We start from the raw sequence: 27,396 nt of genomic DNA, 5'->3' as shown, positions 1-27,396 counted from the left end.
CTAACGTACGAAATATGGGCGTAAAATAGTATGAAAGTATTGCGTCACCACAGGGGCGCTGTAAGAATTTTTGATTTAATAAGAATTGGCATATAAATAGCGTTAAAATACGCAAACGAAAGGATATGTTGGTCCTTTACTTTCAAATGCTATCTTAATGCGTAAATAAGAGAAAGCTATGTTGTGATTTAACTAACGTAGGTTGGCAGTTGTTTTTGGCTAGTAACCAAACACCTTATTTGGTTTTTCATAGAAATATTTGACTTTCACGTCTTTTGAACTCGTGTAAGTAATGTGCCATACACGTGTGTCCAAAATGTGTTTTTTTTTGTATTCATGGTAGACATATGTATTAGAATCTTAGCCAAAATTGCATACTACGAGTATAACCATGAATCGTCATTCGCGTTCGATACGCCAGTAGAGTAAAAGACATTGTGGCCTAAAGAACTTAATTTAATAATGTAAAAGTAGTGAGTAAATCCAAAACATTGATATTTTGTATAATTTACAGTTTACCATTTCATGGACCAAGGTTTTTTTAATGATTTCAAAATTTAAATATTTGGTCGTAATGGGGAATGAAAAAAAAAATAAGTTTCATTAATACGAATACTTTTTATTCAATAAGTAAATACAGTTATGCACATGCCAACGCGGTATAAGTAATTTGACAATTTAGTATAATTATTTTTAATGTCTAATTTCTTAAACGATTTTGGCAGTCACATAATAACTTCATAATCAAACATTAAAATACATTATTCCACATACAACCTCAATTTTTGATGACGTAAATATCGTGACTACGTCTATTCATATTAAACTTTGGCAGCCCTATTGAAAATATACTATATTTTAATGAAAATGCAACATTGTATATGATAACAATCACAACAGTTTCGACAATACAACTCTAATTTTCCACTCTTATTAAAATAGTAAGTTGATTTAAATACGACACAAAACGCGTAGACGAGAACGATCTATCATAAATATTTACATTCGTTTCTGGGGTTTATTCCTTCAGGGTTACCAACATTTATACTTTAGAAAAAATAAATAGAAAGCCAATTACCCACTAGTCCTAATTTCAAATATATATCAGAAACTAGAAATCTATAAAATCGGAATTCGAAGCAGACATTTAAATTTCTATTTAAGAATATTAATAAATTAATTTATTAATGTGCGATATTTTGTAAATATTTTTTAAACATTTTATTGACCAACGCAGAATATATCTATTTATATCTTCGTTTTAATAAGAGAAATTTGATAATTAGCAAAAACCATGCATCTTGACTAACAGCTGCTCTCTATACATTATCTTAATTTACCAAATATGTATAATAACTATTCACTATGATTTTATATTGGTGTTCTTTTCGTGTCCCACTATTCTAAACATTGAAACGATAAAGGACGTTGTACTAAATATCAATTAACTCGTAATATCACAAATCTGTATAGCTATCTACGTCACTTATCTAGCTGGTTATAAATGCAATGGAAGTCACTGTTGTGGTAATATTACCTTTACGATACATCTCAGCCTTTAGCCAAGTGGCATTTCACGCAAGTTACTGACGACGTACGATTTAATCTCATTGAAAGGTAACAGCCAAAGTTAAACCTGTTCATAAAAAAATTTGTATCGTTGAATCGATTCGAACCTCACGTCTAAAGGCTGAAGTATCTAATATTCTAGTGTTGCTAACAATAGGCAGTACGTAATGTGATTTGTACATTAATTTTCTTGAACACGTACAGATGTGTATATATCCTTTATTACATTACCTACTCAAAATTCATACTGTATTGATTAAGCACTTCCGAAATACAAGCCGAAATTTGACATCTGTACGTACACAAAACATAAATTTATACAATTAAGGTATTACGTGGCGATGCTTGCATCTAGCCATATCTACTATAAGAGGCACGACGGCTATTGTATGTGTCATTCACCGAGCGATCTAATTTGAACATGAGGTTGTCTGCGATCCGTATAAGCCTACTGCACTACAAATCTCTAGCTTATGGTAATTACATTGGTCATGAACATAGTTACAACGTTATAAGCAAGTTCATAATGCCATGATTTGTCAATAACGTACACTGTATTTGTTACGTTTGAACTTAAACATGTATTTAAAAAATATATTAGAAAAGTAACGTGATTTGTACGTTGAACTGCAAACTTAGCATCTGTACCTAATATAAGCCTTACAAACCGTCATTTAGAGCTTGCTTTACCGGAATAACTATATGAAAACTCTTATAAAATTAGATTTATAATTAAGATCGAAGGCGGTCTATTCTAAACTTGAGTCTAAACGTTACGTGGCCACGATTTCGATTCACAACTCTTATGATAAAGCTTTGTAAAGCTCTTTACATTAATCGAATATTGTTCGTGAATAAAACTTAAGGCGTTTTTAAGAACTTAAGCTAACTTACAATAATTTTAAGAGGATTTAAAGATTAATTAGAAATCGATGTAGATAATCTTATATTAAGTATTAACTGGTAAATTGAAATCGAGAATAATGAAACGAGAGTTATATAGACCCAGAAAGGCAGATCGAATTAGAACACAGGCATGTTTTAGATATAATTGAAAAGCGAATTTCATAGTTCTACGTTCCTATATTAATACTATATTATATTATTAGCTTTGATATGCAGAAATATATTATTGCTTTTGAGTTATACAAAATAGGAATATACTCACGCCTTTTTTTAAAGCAATAGTTGATGTCGAAATTAAATTTATTAAATAACAATGTCTTTATTGTTCTATTCACGTGAAAGTATTTCGATTAATTTATTTAGCAGTGTAATATCTGGTAGGTATATTCGTCGATAAATGTATAAATATTAAAAAAAAATTGGTGTTACAGTCGCTGATATGTATAAAATCATTTCGCTCTAGCCTAAGCAACTCAGCGAAGCGTGATATCCGAGTTGCAAACCTTGAAGTCACTTAAACACTAAATAACATTACCCCCGATAAGCAGTAGATATGTTTTTTTTATTATGGCGAGCGACATGCCGAGCGATGTACATTTAGCAAACACAGATCATGCAACATTAAACTTGCCAATGCGTTCCTTCATTCGGTCTATATAACATCTGTTCCATGGCGACGTGGTGGTGCAAACCACCAGAGTCAAGTTCCATCATGTTTATCCTAAACGTCTTCCCGTCAAGATGAAGTACGACATCCATTGTCACACACATGCAACACACATCTAGTTTATCCGATTCACATTCATGCAATGTCGGTCCGATGGCGTTTGCTATATTTACAATTAGACATGTAACACGGAATGGAAGTGTTGTGATTGTGAAGTAGCATGTTTTAACTGATGCAACGAAAACATAAAGCAAACGTGCATAACTCAAAGGTGCAACAGGACCACAGAGGTGCATATATAGCGGCGATTAAACTTAGAATTAGGAACTCTCAACCTAACGAATAATACACAGGTTTGGACTTAGGTCAGCTAGAGGGAAAATTAAAAAAATAGGCTTCTTTGTATCATTATGTAACATTGTGTAACAATATTCTAGTGTAACAAGTATTTATTGTACGTTTTCACTCTTAATTAACGATCACATTTATTATAACCATGGAAAATTCGTAACGCGAGTGTATGCTTAGAAGATCTACTCTATGAAAGAAGAACAGTGAATAAGAAAGAAGAAGATTAAGACTATAAGGTATGTTAGTTCCACAGCCTTGCGTGTCCGCGCTCTAACGATAAGCTTACAGCATTATTCACAAATTACCAACGATCTTGTGTGTCGCAAGTGGTATTAAAATTATTTCTATATCGTACTGTCCATCTTAAAATTAAGTTGCTGAAATCCATCTAACAATCGCAAAAATATGCGCATTATTAAATACATTATCAACATTTTTATCGGTTTACAGCATTATATTTAATAACACAGTTTGTACGATGAAATAATCCCATTACGGGTCAGTTAATTCAATTAGGACTGTAGGCGCAGGTTAATGAATATAATGCTTAGAACAAGGCTTGGTTAAAAATACATATCGCAAATACTGTGAAATAAACATTGGGTTTTACGTTAGTTTCAACTCTCAAGGAATTGTCATCCAATTTCTAACTAAACCTATGAATAGCGAGAGAACAAGTTCGTCATATTTTTGTCCCACCTTACGTTATCATTTACTCTGCAATATCTGCGAAATTCCAATATTTTTCTTGTACTACCAAAATATGTAATTTTAAACATGCCCTTGTTGAACCGAGTGGCGACGAGTTGTTTTAAGACGTTTAAGTACTTAAAACAGTAGGAAGCTGACTCTGGTCCGGCGCGCGTCGCCTTTGCCGCGCCGGCCCATGCCGTACTGTCACATGGCCGTATCTGATGAGCTCCCTCCAGGCTTCGCATCTGTACCTCCACCGCCTCCGGCTTCGTCGTCCCTGGCCGTCCGGCTCGCTCCTGCACCACCGGCGGACAGCCCCGTGAAGTCCAATTTGTACTGCATAAAGCACATTCGTTAAGATAAAACTTGTTGGTGGGTCTCAATTATTTCGACGATTTTTTGGCGAAACAAAGGAGACCCTAAGAACACTACACCACCGCTAACGCACCCACCGAAAACGCCATGCATACGTACCCTTGTTAAAATACGATTATGAATTAGCTTTAGACGATTAGTTCGTTATAACGACAGCAAAAATGTCGTATGTACTAGCATATTCAACGATAGCGAGACTTAAAGTTTATAACAGTTTACAAACTTTAAGAATAGTCCTCACACGTATTCTAAGCTAGTTAGTAATTTCATTGCAACATCACATAAACAACATTCATTAATTAGCTATGGGTAAACACCATCAAACAATTCTACACTAAACTCCATTAACCATGTAGATGTATAGGCCTCTGACTGTATTACAGTGAAAACAACGCTGTTAGTGAAGAACACAAAACGTTTACCACACGTATACCTACATTAACCATTCAATACACTATTTTCACTCTTAAATGTAGATGCTTTTCGTAAATTTGGCTTCCAATACATAGGGACTCTCTCGGGCATACAAAGCGAGTACTGAAATTGCGTAAACAGAATAAAACTTAATTGGAAGCTTTATTGCTTCATTTGTTTGTTGGACAATTTTGGACATACTATACGTATACTAGGAGACTTAAACAATAATTATTATAGACCAATTTTTTAAGAGATACCACATAAACATGCTTGGATTTGACTAAATACAGGGTCCTATTTTAGAGGACACACACTGAATAAGAAAGATTTTCATAATCTATAAGAAAATTTTAGAAAAACGACATTACAAATATACATGGAAATGTATTAGCCCATAGGCCCCATAACAAAATTTCGGAGTGAAACGAATTCGTGATAAGCACCAGTTATTAAAAAAAACCAAAATGAAATTACAACAGGATGTGACACCAAGATAAAAAAATACTATTAATCTATTATACTAAGTATATCTAATAGCTAAATAAGTTTTATTCTCGTTTTATTATTAAATATTTGATTAAAAAAAGGAATATCATCAACGAGAATAAAACTTAACAACACACTGATCACCCCCTCAAGTCTAACAGACAACGAAAAAAAAATCGAAAGTACTTAACAGGTGCAACACTCTGGTGCCTTTTAACTCCCACACTCTTCTCCCACGGCAAAGGTACCTAAGGAACATTACGTTCCAATGCACTAAAATCTTTAATTTGCCTAGAAAAATCTCTAAAGGATTTTAAAAATGTGCCATGTGTTGCATTTAATGAAAAATCAATTGATAATGGTCATGATGTTACCTTGTTTGCACAGTCGAAGCAGGTCGTGACAACTTTGCTAATAACGTTCATGAGGTGTTTAGTTTCTTGAATGACATTATCGACTTTGCTGAATGTTGCGGCACGCCCGACCGTTGGCTCCTTTACCGTAAATTGTAACTGTTGTACATACGTTGGGACTCTGTCCAAATGTTCCAACAACTCTTTCTTTGCTGTACCTGCTGGAACCTTTAAAAGAACCTTCGACTTAATAAACACAAACAGTATAATGAATCATAGGATGTAATGAATCAGTTAAAAATAATGTTTGAGGCTAAAATAATTTAGAATTTTAGAGTTAAATTTCAGTCTTGGTTTAAGTATTTTGACGTCAAGTTCTGTATTTTAAGACGATATAGCAACATAAATTATTCAGGATGTTCATAGACCCCAAGACCTGTGTTCGATGCGCCGTAAAAGTACAATAATTAAACCTTATTTATTGGCTTCGAAGGCGTAGACTGCTTTAAGACATTTCTCCTAAAACTAATAAAATAAATTTGCCTCGTCCACAAAGGTTTCACGCCTTATATTTTTTAAACAATTTAGAATGAATAGCCTCTCACCTGGTACGAAAACTGTCTAACAATTTTATAAAGTCTATTCGCCTCTTCTGCAAAGTATTCTGCTTGGGTGAAGAGATCTTGCGTTGTATTCAGTCGACCTTCACCTTTTGTGAATTGGTACATAGCGAAGGCCATGGAAGACATATTCTTAGCTCTAAAAACAAAACAATGGCAACTAAGAGCTCCCCTTTGAGATGTATACAAAATAGTCTATACACGATTTTGAATACCTTTTCACGATGTCATTATTTTCGTCTGCGCCCTGCCATTTTTCAGTTTCAGCGTCCATCTCAGAGGACATCATTTTCATTTCGAGACCCGATTTGGCAATTTTCGCTTGCTCATCCGAATCTAGACGAACTGCTTTTAAGGGTTTACTAGTTGTGCCGTGTTTCTAAAATAAATAAGCACATATGAAGAATGTCGACGGACAATAATAAAGTGTATCTCAGAAGAAGCATTTATAATATGATGAAACTTGCAAAGCCATAAAAGCTGCGTATCATAAACACTTCATAATAACTTTTGAAGCATCATAAGTATTTAACAGCCTCGGCCGTAACGACACTTTTATGATTTTTAAACTTAGATAAAACTCATTTTATTGCTTGCATCAAAATTACGGAATACAATCTTTCTACCAGATATAGAATACTAGCTGACCTGGCAAACGTTGTTTTGCCTGTATATCATTTATAATAAAAAATAGGGGTTGATCGCAGTGGGTTGAAAATTTAGGGTTGTATGTATTTTTTTAACGCTGTTGCTACACTTAATAAAAAAAATAAAAATTTATCTAAAAATTAAAAAAAATATGTAGGGATGGACTACCCTTAACATTTACGGGGATGAAAAATAGATGTTGACCGATTCTCAGACATACTCAATATGCACACAAAACTTCATGAGAATCGGTCAAGCCGTTTCGGAGGAGTTTAACCACAAACACCGCGACACGAGAATTTTATATATGAGATTACAATTACCTGCTATTATAATGTTTTAGATATTTTAAACTTTAATATAATTAAATTATTCAACAGTATTCATGTTTTCATAAGTTAAACTAAACATATAAGGTTTGTAACACCAAATGTCAATATACACATAAGAATACTTACACCAGGTCTAGGTAAACTACTATATTGTTGTTTATCGGGTCTTTCGTCTGTTAAATCTAAAAGTTCTTTAGCTAGGCGTGCGGCATCAGCTAGGAGCCACGCCCACATATCTACGAACACATCGAGGTTTTCTCTTGCTGCGGCACTGCCCGGATGGGCAGCGAGCGTCCGAGCTGCCGTCACTACTTGAGGGCCGTATATCCTTAAATTTATTTCAGCGAACTTAGCACTAACTTGAAGAGTCTCCGACATCGCTATATGCCTAAGTAATTTGCATACCTGTCAAAATAAAGTGTTTCAACCTTAAGCTAGTAGATACTGGTTGGATGTCAAATCAAATAATTATATTAGAACGACATCTTAAATTCCCAAATAACGTTGATTGTCCAAAGTTGTGTTTATATAGGCTAATATTATAACTGATTTAAAAATATAAAGCCGTCAATTATTTATTAAAATGTAAAACATAATATGTTTAATGTCAAGATTCTGATGAATCATCAGATTGTGGCATTATAAGGCTGTGACTTGCCTCAATTATATGATCTAATTGCTCATGAAGCTGGCTGGCTATATTGTGCAGTCTCTCTGATTCTCTCTCACCACAGGAACTAGCTGGAACGAGGATGTAAGAATTTAACAGATTAAAAAATTTAATAGAAAGTAATGTCTAGCGTCAGCGAACACCTCTGTGATGGGGTTTAGTATTTTTTTATTAGCAGCACCAAATAAACAGCGTGTGTTTACTAATATCAAACCAATCTATGTTTAAAGCAATTGTGATTATTTTACTACAATACTTATCAGAGAGTATTACTAATATAAAACTAGCTAGATGACACACGGCAATAAGTAAGGAAAATAATCAAAAATTCATTATTCAAAAAGAGCACCAATACATGCACCATTCTTGAGTTTGTTTCGGCTTAAAAAAGTTATTTCTATTTTTCACTCGATTGAATTGGCATCCGCTGCACATGAATTCTCCAATTACCAATACACACAAGTGTTCGCTACACATACAAGTACGACAATACCTATTTTTCTTCGAAGGTTACCTATGTGCGCGAGGTCTGTAGCTATTTTTCTGGCCTGTTCCGCTAGGGAAGCCAAATCTCTCGCTTGATCCCTGGCGGCAGCCACTAAGGCTCTTTCTAATTCACCCGCAGCGTTGGTTGCACCCGCACAAGCGCTTTCCAATGCTGCTAATGTACCACTTACACCCTGTTCCTCCTGAAAAAGGTTTTCACTATTAATATGTGTATGTTTACTAAGTCCTGTATACGATGTTGTTTTATAGGCCTTAGAAATGGCGTCCCATCTGATTCACGCTTCCGTACAATGGAACGAACCTATTTAAATCCATGAATAAAATTAACACTGGCCACTAAAATTAACATGTGACACTAAGACCAAAACTGAAGGTAATTTTATGAAACAATATTTACTCACTAAGGAGACAGCAACAGACACTAATCTCTCCAACTCATAGGCTATTCGTTCAGCTAAGGCCAGTATCCTTTGTCGATGTTCGTGCGAGGTATAGGCGGAGTCTGTGAAGTCGTGTGTGCGTTCGACTAGAGCTCTCAATGTTGCCGCTAGGGCCCTTCTCCGTGATCCATCAGCACCACCCCTTGCTCTTGCTGCCCGAACCTGCGTCGTCAGCCCCCTTAAAGCACCTAACGCCGTTCCTGCTTCCCATTGAGCTGCCTATCAAAATGCCCGAAAAATCTTACGTTGTACAATACTCGCTCACGATGCATTTGTTGCAAAAGACATATGCAATAATGCTTCAATAATCAATCAATCAATGTGTCAAAATATTTCTTCTTTTGCAACATATCGCACAGTGAACAATAATATTCAATGCTAAGCCATCTCAGAGTGTTAATTTGAAATTGAGATAACTCATGTGATGCTGAAATTGAAAAGGCTGTGATTGTTTACATATTACCATGCAACTCGAAGAATTACCTACGTCTTTGTTTCTACTGAAAAGCTTTTTTCTACATCAGTCACCCTCACTTAGCGGTTCGAATAATAAAAAGTGGTATTAATAATTTAAGAAACCTACGCGGCGTGGCACTAAACAGCTTATTTTTTTAGATTTGTGGTAAAGCATCAAGCGTTACTCATAGCTTATGGTAAGTGGTCAGCGTGACAAGTCTAAGTAATCGTTTCTTAAGCATAGCTTTGTATGGGGTGTAGAGTCTGAAAGCTTAATTTAAGGTTTTATTTTCAATATACAACCAAATTAATATCCATAAAAATATTGAATACGTAAACTCTACAAGAGCTATGCTTCCCCATTGTCTGATAATTAATAATGAAATTGTTTACCTCATGTATTATGAGATATAATGTAATTGATATAACAGAAATTTTGGGAGAGCATCGGCGTTCAAGCTTAGTATTATATATATTTTTTCTAATTCAACGAGGCTTTTTATATACTTTTATATACAAACAACTTTACCTAAACAATACTGGTATACCTGTTCTTGACTGTCCGAGAAAGGTTGCAACTACAATAGAGAAATTTATTTAAAGTTTTAGTAAATCTACGTAGAAGGGTTTTTAAATATTTATGGAAATAGAGCTGAAAATAAACAATCGTACAGTACATATATTGTAACTTCGCGATAGAAATATGAAAGTGATTAATGAAATAAAAGTTCAAATAAGCAAATCTATGTCAAATAATTAAGGTGCCTTTTCAGCTACACGCCGATTTGTGTTGTGTATGAAGGTTGATATTTTAATAACTTTTTGTAACACGCAAGTCGTAACTCAGATCTACGATAACATTTCATATCAAAAAGCGTAGTTACTACTTCGATAAATACTTTGTATAAGGCCCTAGAAATAAGTAGAAAATACAATATAGATAAATTCCAGATATTTTCATCTGGAATTTATCTATATTGTATTTTCTACAATATAGATTATACAGGTGTTATAACGAACCTAATAATTAATCCACAATCTCAGATGGAAAACAATCTGAGATCGGGCCGTGACAGTCGATCGATATCATATTTGCATCCCAATAACCAAACCCTACGAAGACAATCCATTTTTGGCGACGCGACGGATAGAATGGAATCTCTATGGTCTCTACACTCATATTTGATAATCAATATAAACCAAAAATGTAAATAAAACCGTACAAGTAATATTAAAATATACACATGTCTATGTTTAAAACATATGAAATATCTTTGATATTACTTTAAAAACTGTTGTAAGTTAAAATCTAAAGATAGGATTGTTGAACACACAGTTGAACTGTCATTTTCATACAAAGGTCTATCCACACACACCGATCCGACCTACCATGTATAGCTTGTATCGACAGATTGCTATTATAAACCGTCGATTGGTTATTGGCACACTTTTATATTTGAATTAAGAAGTCTATCTCAGATGGTCAAAAACGGATTGAGTTAGGTTATTGGGTTTGGGCATTAGAGAACATACTATATTATACTATTCCGATGGAAAAGTTTCTCGTGTTTTATAACTGTATGTTTATTTGCCATTGTATAAGGATAATTAGGACAGGCGTTCACGCGTAAAAATAACTTTAATAAAAAATACATTAACATAATCACTTGAACGGCGTAAAAATTTACGGTGTAGTTTCAAGATAAGACACGTAAGAAATACCTAAGTGAATATGCATTCGTGCATACATTTACATAGTGGCGCAATGCATTCAAAGTAGTCTCGACATAAGTAATTAGGGTAGCGTGTGCAACGAAGCGTTCTATGTTTATTTCTATTGATAAGTCAGGTATATATTGTTGCACCTTTTTTATTGGTACTAGCATATATCAATAAGTAATATTTATAGGTATAAAAACAAATGGAGCTACGAGTAGTCTAGGCATCAAAATTTTGGATCTCCTTTGAGATAAATTTTTATATACTCAAGTTGTTGATGAGAATCTGGGCTTGTCACACGCCGTCAGTGTTTAAGGCATGCCCCGGTTGTCTCCTCTTTTTACCATACAAGCCAGTGTATTACGGGCACATAGACTTAAATTAGAACGTAGCCAGGGTTCGAACGCCAACGCTGCTCATAAATATTATATAATATAAAGAAAATACAGACAGACAACAAATTCTTGCGTCTTAGGACAGGAACTCACCCAGGTGTGAATACAGATTTGAATGTACATCATACAAAATGATCGGTGAATCCATTACTAGTGGGGCTTGAAAACTTATCATAGTTGTTAACTTAATTTACGTATATAATTTATTTGAAATTGTTTTTAATCTCTCTTTTCTATTCTATTTATAGTTACAAATTATGTAAACTCTTTAATTTTTTAAAGGATTTCTGATTCTGTATAGAAAGAAAAATTAATATAATCGCGTGTGTTACGTGTATTAAGTCACAAATATTTTTTATGGCCAGTAGCCCGTGCTTAAATCAAATTTCTGTTTACGTAAGCGCCGTATACACGAATCTTGATGTGTTTATGAATATCCTACGCATTTTACGACCACCGAATGATTTATATGTTTGTTTAATAGGCGATATCCACTAAAATTCTGGCCGCGTAATCGTATTTACATTTGTGTTAAATTATTTTGCATTCAAAACGCGCACGTATATACAAAAAGATACTAAATTAATTTTTAAAGAAACAGCTTCTTACATCAGAATAATATACGATATTCCATCGATAAACTCTCCCCTTATTATGCCCGCGTTATCGTCCGCCGAGAATCGCATATAACGTGAGTGTTGGTGACATTTTAATAATTGTTTGTAAATGACGATTTTAAGTTTTCCGATTACATAAACAATATTTGTATGATTCAGTTCTGGCTATTTAAAAACTGCATTTCTATGCAGTTTTTAAATGCAGTCAACAAACAGACACATAAATATTAATCAATAATGTCAATCTTACATAACTGAGTCTTTTATGCATTATATGAACAAATTACTGTATATAATAGACATCAGTAGACGCCTAATCTTATGATTTCAGTTAGGGAAACGGCATTATTTATCTCCGTAATTTAAAAAATTACAGCACACTCGATGAAGGCTCTGCGTTGGTATTACAAGTAGTTTCATATAAAGTTAATTATTATATAGGTGCGGGGAATGGTTTCCTTTCAAGAGATATAGATAGATAAGGATTTTTTAATACAGTTGCTCAAAAAGTGGCATATTGCAGGGAGGTATAGCGTTCGGAAAGTGGGCTATTACACACTCGTGCTTTTTCTTTGCCATTCCCGCACTCGTGCGTTTTCTTTGCCAACTGTCAAAACAATGTGTATTAAAAAGAAAAAACCAACCACGAAGGTTTTATTCAAATGATTCATAGATGTTTTTATGATATATGATTTCTAAATATTATAATAATTGGATTCAATAAGTTCGGTTAGGTTTCTTTTCATTTCATATCAATTAAAAAAATATTAAAAAGAATTTTATGATATATGCAAATACGTATTTCAAAAAAGTTGACTAATAATTGGATTTTGTTTCATATCAATAAAAAAATATTAAAAAGAAAAAATCAACCACGAAGTTTTTACTAAAAAAATCACAGAAGTTTTTATGATTCATGCAAATATTTTAAAAAGAAGCTACTATTTGTTTCAATATCAGATTTAATGATTGGACTCAATGAGTTAGATTTGGTTTTCTTTCAATAAAAATAGTCTACTGAAGAATTGGCTGTATGGGCCAAGTTCACTTTGCCTACCCAGAATGGGTGAAGAAAAGAAAAAACAAGCTTTGCTCATATTCTTGCGGTTGGCGCCATTTTCCAAAAATGTTCTTTCGAGTTGAGTTATTTTTTGCACAAAATGAGTAATTTCGACGATATTTTATTTGAATGAATACCACCCGAACGCAGTATAATTGCATAAAATGCTTCGGAGAACAATTTACCGGAAACATATAAGTCGCTACATATCTACGTGCAACGAATTTATTCCCTAGAGAGAATAGAAAAAAAGCAAATATTTTAATTAAATTGCTTAATTTTTTCGCAACTGTATTAAAAATAGTCGTTCAGTACACGTGCGGTACCGTCATTGCAACTTGTCCCGACTGTCAACCCTCACCTTCGGCTGCGCCTCGGCTCGGGTAGACATTCGTCGGAACTCGTTGCAATGACAGGCTTTCCGCACTTGTAATGAAATATACTATAACTAAACAATTTAATATGAGTTCGTAAAAGTTCAAACATATTTTATTACATGAAAAGTAGAAACTGTGCACAACAGTGTGGTAAATTGCGAAATGAAATTTAAAATCTGTAAAAAGCTCATTCCTGTATTGCGAGATATTTAAGTAGGCTCACCTGCTCTTTATCACGAGAGTAGGTTACCTTAAAGGAATAGTCAAGTTTCATATTAACAGTTTCAAACGGTAATTATAGCCATAGACCATAGATCTTAATTAGAGACTGACTTTATGGGCTGCCTAATTATATTAAAAAGTGAAAACGTATAGTAACATTATCCAAATTATATTTATCAAAACTTATACTTAATTAAACATTGAAAAACATTGCGACATGTTCCTCATCGGATTTTTTTTATAGAACAGGGGGCAAACGGGCAGGAGGCTCATCTGATTTTAAGTGATACCGCCGCCCATGGACACTCAATGCCAGAGGGCTCGCGAGTGCGTTGCCGGCCTTTTAAGAATTGGTACGCTCTTATCTTGAAGGACCCTAAGTCGAATTGGTTCGGAAATACTTGAGTTGAAATAATTACATTTACTATTAATAAAACAAAAATGTGTGTGATAATGATTGAGGAATATTCTTATTACATAAGTTCCAAGCGCCGAAAAGATTAAACGTTGTTTTTTTTATTAGATTATTGGCATATAAAATATGGCCTTGCACAGACCTCTTGTGATTGCTCTTCATGTCCCGGAAGTCCATCTCGTACAACATAATGTATTAGATCCATAGCTCGCCTCATTTGACAGAAAACTGTATCTCGATTTTCTCGCGCTGATGCACTCCCTGGATGCCTTAAACATGTCTGAAAATAATTCTAGGGATAAATAAAAATCTCTTATTGTTACCTAAAATATTACAGAATTTATTAATATTATTTAAATTGTTTTAAACTTTTCTTAGAACGGTTACGTTTTCTTGATACTTCACTATTGACTAGAGACGATACTTCTCTCATGTCTAAGTGGGAAAGCAAAAAGGATTACTGTATATTTGAATTTCCTTTTAAATATATTTCCTTATCTATATATTCATGAAATCTGCTGGATTAAAACATCCGTTTCAAAATTTAAATTTCCTAAGAGAAGTGGAAAACGACTATTCAAGACTTTGCAGAAACAAAGTTAAATAGAGATGTCATGGGATTATCTGTGAATTGGCGAAAACTGTACTCCTTTGTATTACAGACTATAACGTAACGTTCAATCTAGCATACCTATATGCGAATTCGAACACGCTTCCTCATTCTCTCTACACCAAATATATCGATCGATAAGATCCCAAAATACGAAGGTATTCGTAGACCGGCAACGCTCATTTCAGGTTAACTAGATGCAATTAGAGCTAACATCCCGGTGTAATGTTAAAATAGCTGTATATTTAGCTTTATAACTGCAGATGACTTACAGCAAATTACGTAAGTTGGATTAATGTCCAGTCTTTATCGCATTAAAATATATCCGAGATTATTCTAGCTTTATTTAAAATTATGTTAGCAATGTGTGCATAATAATATTCAATATGTTAACCAAGACTCAATGAATCTTGAGTAAGAGAGTTGGAAAGTTTTAAGCTTAAAAGGCGTAAAACAGAAATATTTACTTTATTTCTTCCAACTATTATTTCTTCACATTAATTATTATATGAAACAAAAACAAATTCATATGAAACAAATTTACTATTAAAGGAAACAAAAGGGAGTTTCAGGTAAAAATATCACAAAAATGATTTATTTATACTGATATTTTGCATTTAGGATCACATTTGAAAAATTTGTTTGAAATATTGTCAGTGCTTGAAAAGTATGTGTATCGCTCCGAAAGCTGAATGTAATATTTTCCGTAAATTCCCCTAGCCTCGAGTAGCCTTTTACACGCAAAATATGCATATATATTAGATTTCCCGTTATTTTCTTAAAAGGGTTAAAACATTTTTCACGATCCAAATGGGAAAGCGGCCGAAAATTAATATTTCTTTTCGTTTTATAACCTTGCCTTGCATGTTAATTGCTTTAGCTTAATCCGGAGAGGTAATTTATTTACAGATTACGTTTTAGGATTTTATTTTATATAACAAGTGTTAGTGGGACACTATATTTCGACGAAAAGTGAAATCGTTTCGTCCGTGTTACGAGTATGAAAAATTGAATTCGAGAAGAATTTTGTCTATTAAACTTAGAGGTCCAGCCTTTGATGCATTGAAATCCTTTACAATGGACCTTGTTAATAATAATTATTTTTACGTAGTTTTACTATCTATTTGAGAACACATAAGGTTTTTTGTAAGCAGGTAGACAACATCGTAGATGGGAAGATGATATTAAAAAGGTGGCAGGAACCACATGGAAGAGAAAAGCAAGAGATATATCTTTATGGAGAACACTTGGGGAGGCCTAAGCTGAAAAGCAAGACAATAAACCGGTATCTAATAGGAAATAATATGATAATATTTACATTTAACTAAATTTCGTTAATAAATATAAGTAGTATATAAAGTAGAAATAAGATAAAATGTAACTTACAAGATTGTCAGTAAAAGCTATATATTTATTTAAGGTTTTTTGTGTGGATTCGACCTTTTTTTTTAATGGCAATAGTAATAATTTTATGCCAGTTTCAAGTAAAAGCTCGGGGAGGATTGGACCTTTCTTTCATATATAGACGTAATTGTAATGTCACGAAAAACTTCGCAGTAGCCAAACTCGAACTCACTCAGAACCTACATAATTGATGACGAATCCCAGAACGCTCCTTCTAATTTACGAAATACGCGAAGCGAAGTCGCAGAGAGATTTATTGTGACCTTTCTTAAATCACTATTCTCGATTATAGACACTATAACTGTCTAAAAACGTAGAAATATTTTTAGATTATTTTAAAATATATGACGGGGAATTTTGAAGAAGTGTACGAGCCATCTTATTAAAATATAACAAAACCTTTGCTACATGTGTAGTTGTTTGATATGCCAACGAACGTTAACTGAATCGATAATGGAACGTCTATTATGGATTTAGTTCGTAACTGCCTGATATAAAGTTAAATTACAGCAACAAAAATTCTTTTATTTTCTGTTATATTATTTTTAATGTGATAACAAACATCAGTATTTCCTTCTTTCCTTCCTGAAGCTGTATGACTAAAACAATTTCCAAGTGCCAATTACCTTAGATGACGTAAGAAGCATCAGCGTAGACCTTTCAAGTACATTCCTTGCTGCTGCCACCTGCGCCCTCCGTCTCTCATCCCTTAAATCTGCTCTCCGCTCCGCCGTAAGTCGTGCAAGCTCCACCATACTTCCGCCAAACTCCGTGAATGCGCGTACAAACTCTGCAAAGTTGGACACCGACTCCAGACGATCCAATGAACGTGCCACCTGCCAGAATTCAAGTTATCTAACTTTTGCTTCTCGTGTTCAATCTATAGGTTAACTTCCGAGTACAGGTTTATTGATTTAAACTGTAAATTAAATAAAGTTTTCAAATAATGAATAAGCCGCTTTTCAGTCATCCTTCCTATATAGTCAAACCACCTAAACATACGAAGGTACTCCTCGTATTGGAGGCATTGTTGCATATTCCTTGGTTACGCATAAGTATACGAGCAATACCTTGCTCCGAGCATCGGCAACAAGAATGACACTTCTATAAAGCTCACAGAAGCGGCTTACGAGTAAGAAGGACATAGCAGCTGTAGGTGGTGAGTCTGGTCGGGTAGACCTTGTTGTACATACCTGGATAAAATCCAGAACATACTAGAGAATAAGCAGGTCTAAGAAGCCTATAACTGACAAGCATGCGTGGTATCCTGTCATGGAAGTGGATGAAGCGAAAGCCATGTCTGACCGTAGCAAATAGATCTGTAGTTTCTGCTTACCAATATGGGAAAAAGGCGTGAATGTATAAACAAAACAAATTTAATAGTTAATAATTACTATGAATTACATTTGCCAAAATTTTGGAGGTTTTTGTTTGGCATGGCTTGGCATAGAAAATCTCTGGTAATTAAAAGTATTTATGTAAAGCAACAGCGAGGTAAGTATATAAATTAAGTCATTTTTTTATGTATACAGTGACGTGTGTGTAGGGCATAAAATTGTTTGCCTATACAATGTTTGCGTGACTGGATAAAACGTTTAGTCGTGACAAATAATCATCATCAAATCGCCCTACAGCTTTATTGGAGGTAACATCGTAAATCAAACACTATAACATACATGACTCTTTAGTATTTATGCTGGAGCCTCGGTGAAAATGCACATTTCAAGCAAATAAATCAGTTTAGATGTAAGTTTAAACAATTGCCTCGGTAAATTCTTTTACAGTCTTATTACATTATTTCTTTAGGAAATTTTGACTATATTCCTTCTAAATTGTGTTTATGGCATGGTGAAAAGAGACAGACAAACTAAATTAATTATACTTATTTGGATCGAATAAATAAAAACAATATATTATGTCTCTTGTTTATTTCATTTTAAATCTTATAAATTAACACGTTTACTGTGGTATTACTGGTAGAATTCCAAATTGGGGAAATTACATTATCCACACCCGTGCCAAATTTGGTGAATAATTTAGTAATAAAATAATAGTCTTTAGGGTTGGCAGTGATGCAAATTTATTATTTAATTTAAATGAAGCTATTAATTGAATTACTAGGATCATAGGTTGAATATCTAATACCAGATAAAACCTAAGCAAAGGCTGCATAAAACTAAACTAAATAAATCTGTTAGATATGAGAATAGTTCATCTACCGAAGTAGTATATTCTGTATAATTACGCGTCTAAAAGCGTCTAGGCGCGCGGATAACTTTCTTGTAAGTTAAGGACGAAACATCGTGTGAAAACCATTATCCGCTACTATACAAACCATACACGGCTGATTATCTTTTATCTATTAAAAAAGAAAAGGATTAAGATCGCAACCAATATTTTTATAAAACTTGAAACATATACATAAATTATATACCTGTATGTTATTTTAAATGTATAGAGGGGGCCATAAAACCTAACCTTGTCCTTGGCCAATAGTAATTGTCTCACAACCACCATATCTGCTAAAAGAAGGACTCTAGTCACAGCCGCAAGTAACGCCCGCGCAGCTGACACCATCCCCGCACCATCAGTACCGCTGCATACTCGCTCTATTGCACGACCTGTAAAAAGATGTTGTTTTATTTACAGTGCTTGTTATGTTTGCATAAATATTGTATTTACCACCTTTTTAGCTAGGTTTATTCTACTACATAGATTATATAACTACACGCTATAGTAACTGGTAATTTTATTATATTTAAATAAACGAATTGGAAAAGAGAATACTTTGTTGAACAGTTTAAATACGACTGACTAACAATATTGCAACAACTTGGCAGTGATATAAATGTATTACTTTCCTTTATTAAGTTCTGAACAACTTAAGGACCTTTGTTTAAGTTAACAACTTGACGTGATGTCTTTATACAACTTAGTTACAGTCAGATGTTATATTACAGTTATGTTATATGGTATAAGTTAGCAGATACAATTATAATCTAGTTTATGATTAAATCTGAAAGTTATCTGACACAGAATAATTTGTACATTGTACATATAATTTTTTTTTAAATACAATAGATTAAGTAACACATATTTTAGTTATCATACTAAATATTTATCATACATCAGTTCTTTTTGCGCTATATATAATACTAGGACTCTTACTCTGTAAGTTCCAATATCGATACCGAACGAGTTTTTTTTCCGGGGTTACAAGGCGACATTAGCCCGGATCGATATTTCTGGCGCTATTGGAAGTTACATGGTGCGGGCTCAGGCGTGGCATGCTGCAGATGCCAAATAACAAAAGAAATTTTAAGTTTATAAAAACTTAAAATTTCTTTTGTTTCCACATATTATTTATTATGTGTATAAATTTAAAAAATAAAAATCTATCCAAATTAAATCCCGATGATTTAATATAAAATATATCTTCAATTTAAACTACTACAATTAGACATCACATAATTGATAAGAACAATTAAAAGGTATCATTTTGGAAAATCAACGATCGCAACAGTTTGGAACAGTATTATAGTATCAGTCAATATTTGTACGCCTCTAAAAATATAATCTACTTTTCACGCGAAGTTTTCTCAGTTTCAACGTAGTTACCGAAAATTTAGTTCATATATTACGCGATTGGGGTCTCAAACAATGTTCAAACGATAAATACCTCAACAACAGATACATTCATCACATTAAACATAAATATTATGTAGAATTGAATAGAATGTGTTTTGTTTGTAAGAAATAATATGTCTATGTCTATGTCAATAATATCAGGAAACAATTGAATTTCTTCGTAACCACTATCATTCTGTCATTAAATACGATTTATAAGGCAAAAGGAAAATACTGATTAGGTATAACCAAAAATAAGCCATAATGAAACTGATGAAGATACATTATTACCAAATATTTAAAATATATATATATCTAATGACATTTTAATATCTAGTAAAACTATTTAGCGATATACTTAATGTACAAAATTGAGCGGTTCCATAACAATTTATTTTGTAAACCACCGTACACATTACTCAATGTCTTAAACAATTAAATAATGAAAAACGGAAACATAGTAGTTAAAAAAAAATAAATCAGTGGCGCTACAAGCTCTTTAGGTCTTAGCTTCAGATTTCTGAATCTGTTTCATGATATATTTTTTTTAATCTAATAGGCAAGTAGGTGATCAGCCTCCAATGCCTGACACACGTCGTCGACTTTTTGGATCTAAGACACGTCGGTTTCCTCACGATGTTTTCCTTCACCGTTAGAGCAAATATTAAATGCGCACATAGAAAGAAAATTCATATTTGGTGCACGGCTGAGGATCGAACCTACGATCTCTGGTATATGAGTCGCATGCTGAAGCCACTAGGCCAACACTGCAAACATAGTAGTTTAGTTTTAATTAAACTAACAATACATACAATATAATTTAACAAAAACACTGCGAAATATAATGCACTGCTATCACCGTTCGCCCCTGGGTTTTATTTATCAACGTGTAACATATCATTATCTAAATCCTAATTGTATAATCTGAAATTATGTGATGTCTAATTGTAGTAGTTTAAATCGAAGATACTCTCTTTTTTATTAAATCATGAGGATTTAATTTGGATAGTTTTTTTTTAAATGTAGGTATAGCTACACTATAATAAATATTACCTTAGCTTAGCTCTACAATATATATAAAGCTTAAAATAAATATTCACAAACTTTAGTTAAGCTTCAAATGATCCCCGTGGAAATGTTTTTGTATGGCACCGGCATCTAAGTAGTTGGAATTTCCAGCAATAATTTAAATAAATTTCCTGAATTTATAAGCTGCGCTGTTAATCACGTACTTAACAAAATACAAACACCAGTCTCATTCTTTCCTTTAATTTACGCTAAGGGAGATTATATGAAATGTTTAATGCAATTACTTTAAGGACGTCACACTTTAATAAAAATAAACGAAAAGCTCTTTATTATAATATTAAAACGCTACGAAAATTTTGTAATATTAACAAAAATTTAATATCGATATTTCATATCTCGCAAGTAATTATTTTCGTGAAATAATATATCGTAACCTACTTCTCCATTCCGCATAAAATACTGCGCAGATATGACATATTAAATTTTCACATCGAAGGCACACAGGAATATAATAAAAATATTTTTAAAGATGAGAACTTTTATGTTGTAAGTGTAATTCATATTATCTATCTCTTAAGTTATAATTTTAACATTTAGTTGTTGCCTTTATGTTCCTAAACTGACGATGTATACATATCTATTAACATAGAATAATAATAGTAATATTTAACGGATTTCTTACGTGTAATGGTATAACAGGTACCACTCAATATAAGAAATTAAAGAGGACAAAACGGTAAGTTTGTATTTTTCAGATATAAGAAAACGACACGACCAACTTTTCGTAGGTTATTTGTAAGAGTCCTTTTGAGCCTTACTTGCGTAATTTTCATTTTTTAACATTCATTCTAGTTAGATAAATCTATCGAATTTAGTTCTTCACATAGGTACATCTGCAACTTTGTAATATAAAATACAGATTTGTATTTCGAATGCACTGTTTTTGTAACTCAATGGAAAACCCTAAAGGAATAACTATTATACTTGAGTAATTTTTTACGATTTTAAGCTTTATTTCTTATTTAAGGATTTTGTTTGAAGTATCAAGCGATTCGAGATCTTCCCTTTAAAATCAAAAAAAGAAAACGAATCAATAGGTCTTTATTTAAATTTTTCTATGCAAGACAACATATTTTCAACATATTATTTTATTTACAGTTATATTTTGTTTTAAATGCCACTTATTTTAAACTTTTTTAAATATTATAATTATACATTCCAATAACAATACCTACTACATGTATTTGCGTTTCTTTCCATATCATTCCCAATTATTCAAATTTGCACTGATTTACTCGACTTCTTTGTATTAAAAATGTATTATCCGGCGTTTTAAGCAACTTGAAATGTATTTCTCATTGTTTGTGGAAATCGGTTTTTGATAAAAGTGATATGGTTTTACCGCAGTCTGCGTCACTGCAGCGTTTTGCGGATACCGCTCAGTCATATGTGAACGCATAACCGTGCTAACTCTGTATGCAGGGATCGCTTTCCGCAAAAACGGATTTAGGAAATCTGGTTTTCAAAGGCATTCTATCAAATCTATCGTGAAGATAACTTTACGTCATTTATACATTTTTGATTAACTTTGGTAGTATTAATGTTGTGTCTCGAAACACTGGGAGATGATACTAGAATAATTCTGCGTCTGTTTAGGCATGTAGTTTCAGTGGAAACAATTACAGACTGGGAACTAAACTAACGAAACAACGGAAATGAAATCAGAATATTTTACACACCAAAAATATTTATCGCGTGAACCTTATTATCATATGTTTTCTGTAATATGTTAATTCATTAATAAGCAAACAAAGACCTTAAAGGTTTATACTGTTTTACCATCATCCCTAACACTTCCTATGTACTTTCAACTATTTATTCATTGATTTATACCATTTACGAAACATGAATTTGATGAAGTTACTGTAAAAGTGGTAAATCACCGTATCGATATCGTGTAACATTTTGAATTTTATAAAAAATTATCTCTGTAAGTCTAAGCTTAAATGAAGGAAAACTGACCAAGTTTTATGGCTTATCTCTAAACTTACATAATTTCAAGATAGCTAAAGGGTCAGTAAGATTGCTGAAGCATTTTAAGTAATACTAATTTACATTAGTGTTTTATTCAAAATCAAAATATATTCATTCATATTGGTAACAAAACGTCCACGTATAAACGTGAAAAAATAAATATACATGAAATGCTTCTAAGTTTACATTTACTGCCAGTTCTCGAATTAAGGGTGGAACAGAACAGAAGAGCTGGCAATAAACTCTCCACCACCCTTTTATTTATTCAATAATTTCTAGGCTAATGCATCGCTGTTTTGATCTACTAGTAATAGAAGTATGTAAAAGCAATATATAAGTATTATTAAAAAGTTTTACGTGATTTATAATGTCTTCATAAAATACATTAGACTATACTTCATATGGTCCAATAAGCGTGAAAAGTTCAAATATTAATTAATATGTGTATTGTCCAAGTGTTTTGTTGTCTAATATGGTTATGTCTTAGTTGAAAGATAACTAAAAAATCTGTTATTGATATATTCATGCCTACATGCATCTTCATTTAGTATGTTAGAATGTTCTGTCAGGTAAATTAGCTTTAAGTTTATTTAAAGTATAATACGCTTTTTCTATACAGTACAAGGAAATGTTTATTGTGCTTATAGAAATAAAAATAATTTGATTCACCTTTAAAGTCCAACGCATGTACAGATTGAGAATAGAAAACTAGCACATATTGCCAATATTCTAAAGGGGTTATCTAAACTGTCATACTCTGTTATAACAAACGTGCGGAAGGTAACATCTGTTGTGAAACTAAATTTGAACGTTTAAAATATTATGAAACCATTTTACTCCGCACCTGTGGCTGTTAATGACCGAGATAAAGTTAAAACCGTTTCAGATAGATGCAGTGAATTTATATGGTTTGATATACAATTGGGATTTAGTACGTAATTCATTTTTATTGTTGAAAATAATTTATTTCAATTTAGCAAAAGCCCTCATGGCATTTGTTTTCATGACTTTCAAAAAATACATGTGGATGTGGTTAACAGCTTAGTTAAGTAAGTACTTATTGAAACGAAGGACATAAGTTTGGCGGATTAGTGGTGATTTTTATATGTTTGATGATAATCACTTAAGGTTTTAGAAAGTTAGCGTAAGATATCATGTATGCTAGCGGCGTGAGTGCCTTAGTTTTACTTAATAATGAACGAAATTTTGTATATACAAGAATTTAACATAAATATAAAAATGAAGTGTTTCGTATATTACGTATTTTAGTAGTCTGGTGGAAACAAAAACACAATTTTTCTGTCCATCAGGATGCCAAATACAATCTACTTACGACTATTTACCAATGGTAATATTATGCTGTAAATTAGAACTGTGGGTACCACGAAAATTCATTATAACCTAGCCATTGCAAATCATATAGATAAAATTTGTGTCAATTTGAGAAGATAGACAAATATAGCCGTCACAGTTTAGGGAATAAATAATTAAATAAACAGACTCGACTGAATATTTTATACCAAGAAAATATGATTATAGAAGTTATTTTGTGTTTCATATAAATAAGGGATCGAGATCCCTTCACGCATCATTGACTAAAGGTCATTTTTGAAATACTCTGTTTTCCTTTATGTAACAAACATTACATTGAAGCTAATCCAAGAAAATATAGCAAGCGATTTATAAGACCAGCTGCAACCACATTTTCTTATCCATAAATTTCAGCGGAAAATGAAAGGTATGCAATATTCTCTACTTGAAGTTACCAATTTATCAAATTTTATTATAAAATTTGCAACTTGAACTTTATACGTCCAATCCAGAGAGGACTGGCTGTCTTTGGAGGAGGCCTTCACCTATAGAGGAGTTAAGGATACAAATTTAATTACTAACAAAACTAACACTAGTATGTAAGTAAATTTAATTAATCCAACTTCTTGTTCTGCTATAAGAAATAAATGTTTTTTTTATTTATTATTACTCTGTTTTAATTAACGTTTTAATGTTTATTTTTTTAAGTACAAAGAACAATAACATCTTTTTAATTTGATGTAAAGTTATAAAAACGTCTTATGTTTAAATATTATAATTTTGTAAACAATAATTGTTTTAATTTTTTTTTCATTTTCTGCTTTACAATATTTTTATCCTGGTTCAGAAGCTCCTTACAAAACGTTACTTAAATCACTTTAGCGCCTCACGTGAATCGATTTCAAAACACACTGATTAATCTAAAATAACGAAAGCATTTCTTTCAAACTCGAAATGTGTGGCTACAATCAAGCCATTAAATTGCATAATCTACAATCCTCATTAAGCATAACACAAACATAATCCCTTTAAACAAGTCACTCAATTCTCTGCTGAATTGAAATCGATTAACATAAATTATGTGCAGCTATCAGCAAGCGTAGTGGTATGATTTACGATTTGATGACATGGAATATTACTAATGCGGGTCACCTTTGCACATTAGACGTATGTAAGAATATAGGATATTTATATATTTATTTATTGAACAAAAATCTTACATATTAATAGTAATTCTAATATACCTAATAACTAACCATAAAATTTAATAATTAAAATTTTTTTTTAAAAGGATTGTATGTTTTATTTACATATACAAAGTCAGTAAACAAAGCAATGTAAAGTAAACATTATGCAACTATGCGAACTTGAATATAGTAACTCGATTATGTTTTAATGAATAGAGACAACATTTTAAAAATATGCTATAAATATGATTTATCGAATTATAGCAACGAATAATAAATTTGTTTTAAGAGTAATTTATTATTCGTATAATAAGCTACATCCCTGTTGTTGGTGGCGCCGAATTCGCATTTATATTAATAGTTGCTCAATATATCCATCGTAATTTTCCTAGACGCATCTATCTCGTCACACCTATAATCCCATCCTACGCTCGCACCGCTTTCTTTAAAACTTATAAATTTTAAATTTACTGTTTGTTATAAACAATTTTATACAGTGCTGTTTCTTCTTCTACTTCTGTGAAGTGTTAAAACTAATTAGTTTAAAGATGAAAGAATCCAGCCACAAGGTTGAAGGTACTGTGCCGATTCCTTTCTTTCTTTCTCTGTCAATTATTCAAAACATTGAGCAATATTAAATTAAATAAATACTGTCCACTATTATATATTGATTAGCATTAAGTAATTTAATTAGTATGAAGATACATTTAACAACCCGTGCCGTATTAAATTTTTAGAATTCATTCATATTTAATTTTTAGTTGTATCTATATTTTTTATATATACCTGGTAAACATACTAATAATAACAATATGCGCAACCCTATATAGATATTGGCCTCAAACATATTTGTTTATCTGATATTTATTTTTCATAGACAAGTAAGTGGTTAGTCTTTTGTCTTGTAGTCGACAAATTCTGGTTTCTTCCTTTATATGATTATACGAGTATATATAGAATAAAATCCATTCATGTACAACCGGGATTCGAACCTACGACCATGGGTCACGCACTGAAGACTCGTCGTATATAAATCTATAAGCGCACATTATATCCAATAGCTTTCATCAGGAAACCGAACTAACGTATTTAGGAATGATATGTTGTTTACGTAACACAACAAATTTAGAATTGTGGGCACTACGAAGTTACATTTAGCGCTACACCAATAATATTACACATATCTGAATTAATCCGCTAAAATAAACTATGTAATCTTGAATAAACTATAATACCGTCAAATCTCAGTTTTAGTAAACGTGTCACAATTTAATCAATTTGTAAAAGAAAACTAAAACCTTGAAGGCGACTTACAAGTTTCGTAAAAAATAGAACCGAATGGAAAGAATGCATTGCTTTTTGTATTATTTTGTTTAATCGAAGCTTGTTCAATCTCAATTGTGACTACGATTTGTCGATTTATTTCAATCGTATTTGAATCGGGAATCTGGGACATTCCCTAGACGGGATTCAATCTGTGTAAATTTATTAGATATATAAGGATTGTAGTCAGTCTTTATAACTTGTTTTACATGCTGAAAACGTTTATTCTGTGCAGATGCTGTTGTTTTGATTACTTCAAATTTCTTGTCAAATTAAACTGGGCGATTAAAATGCTCCGTGGATAGATTCTTGTCAATTCTGGTCTTTGATTTGAGAACGTTAGTATGTTTAGTATTCTTATTTATTCTGTTATACTGTATGTACCCTATATGAAAAAATACAGATTTGTTTCAATCTAAACAGTATTAATATTGTTTTCCAATTTTTTATATCTAACAATATTCAGTGACCGATAATGATGATTACAGAATAACTGATGGAAAGATAAATTAGTATTATATATAGGATATCAGTAGGTATCTTGTGAACTTATTTTAAACACTCAGGACTCAGGAA

At 32.4% G+C, this 27,396-nt stretch overlaps 1 protein-coding gene across 9 annotated transcripts in view; it reads right to left on the bottom strand.

The window, feature by feature from the left end:
• Window positions 1–598: 598 nt before the first annotated feature.
• LOC110994826 (alpha-catulin) overlaps window positions 599–27,396 on the bottom strand; it is a 52,261-nt gene continuing 25,463 nt past the window's right edge. For 2 of the 9 annotated variants that reach the window (XM_022261694.2, XM_022261700.2), the window contains exons 3-14: window positions 18,788–18,930; window positions 16,936–17,145; window positions 14,438–14,575; window positions 10,039–10,068; window positions 8,996–9,253; window positions 8,581–8,776; window positions 8,076–8,158; window positions 7,544–7,822; window positions 6,653–6,816; window positions 6,423–6,576; window positions 5,839–6,045; window positions 599–4,522 (exon numbers count right to left, since the gene is read on the bottom strand). In XM_022261694.2, coding sequence (XP_022117386.1) covers window positions 4,391–4,522; window positions 5,839–6,045; window positions 6,423–6,576; window positions 6,653–6,816; window positions 7,544–7,822; window positions 8,076–8,158; window positions 8,581–8,776; window positions 8,996–9,253; window positions 10,039–10,068; window positions 14,438–14,575; window positions 16,936–17,145; window positions 18,788–18,930 — 1,994 coding nt within the window. In that variant the 3' untranslated portion in view covers window positions 599–4,390. Of the gene's footprint in view, window positions 4,523–4,998; window positions 5,099–5,552; window positions 5,713–5,838; window positions 6,046–6,422; window positions 6,577–6,652; window positions 6,817–7,543; window positions 7,823–8,075; window positions 8,159–8,580; window positions 8,777–8,995; window positions 9,254–10,038; window positions 10,069–13,881; window positions 13,909–14,437; window positions 14,576–16,935; window positions 17,146–18,787; window positions 18,931–27,396 lie in introns of those variants that run through there. The other 7 variants (XM_022261697.2, XM_022261701.2, XM_022261698.2 and 4 more) reach the window with 6 other exon arrangements.

Source organism: Pieris rapae, chromosome 1 (genome assembly GCF_905147795.1).
Source record: "Pieris rapae chromosome 1, ilPieRapa1.1, whole genome shotgun sequence".
Taxonomy (NCBI): domain Eukaryota; kingdom Metazoa; phylum Arthropoda; class Insecta; order Lepidoptera; family Pieridae; genus Pieris; species Pieris rapae.
The sequence above is the reverse complement of the archived record's forward strand: the minus strand, read 5'-3'. Positions and strand labels throughout refer to the sequence as shown.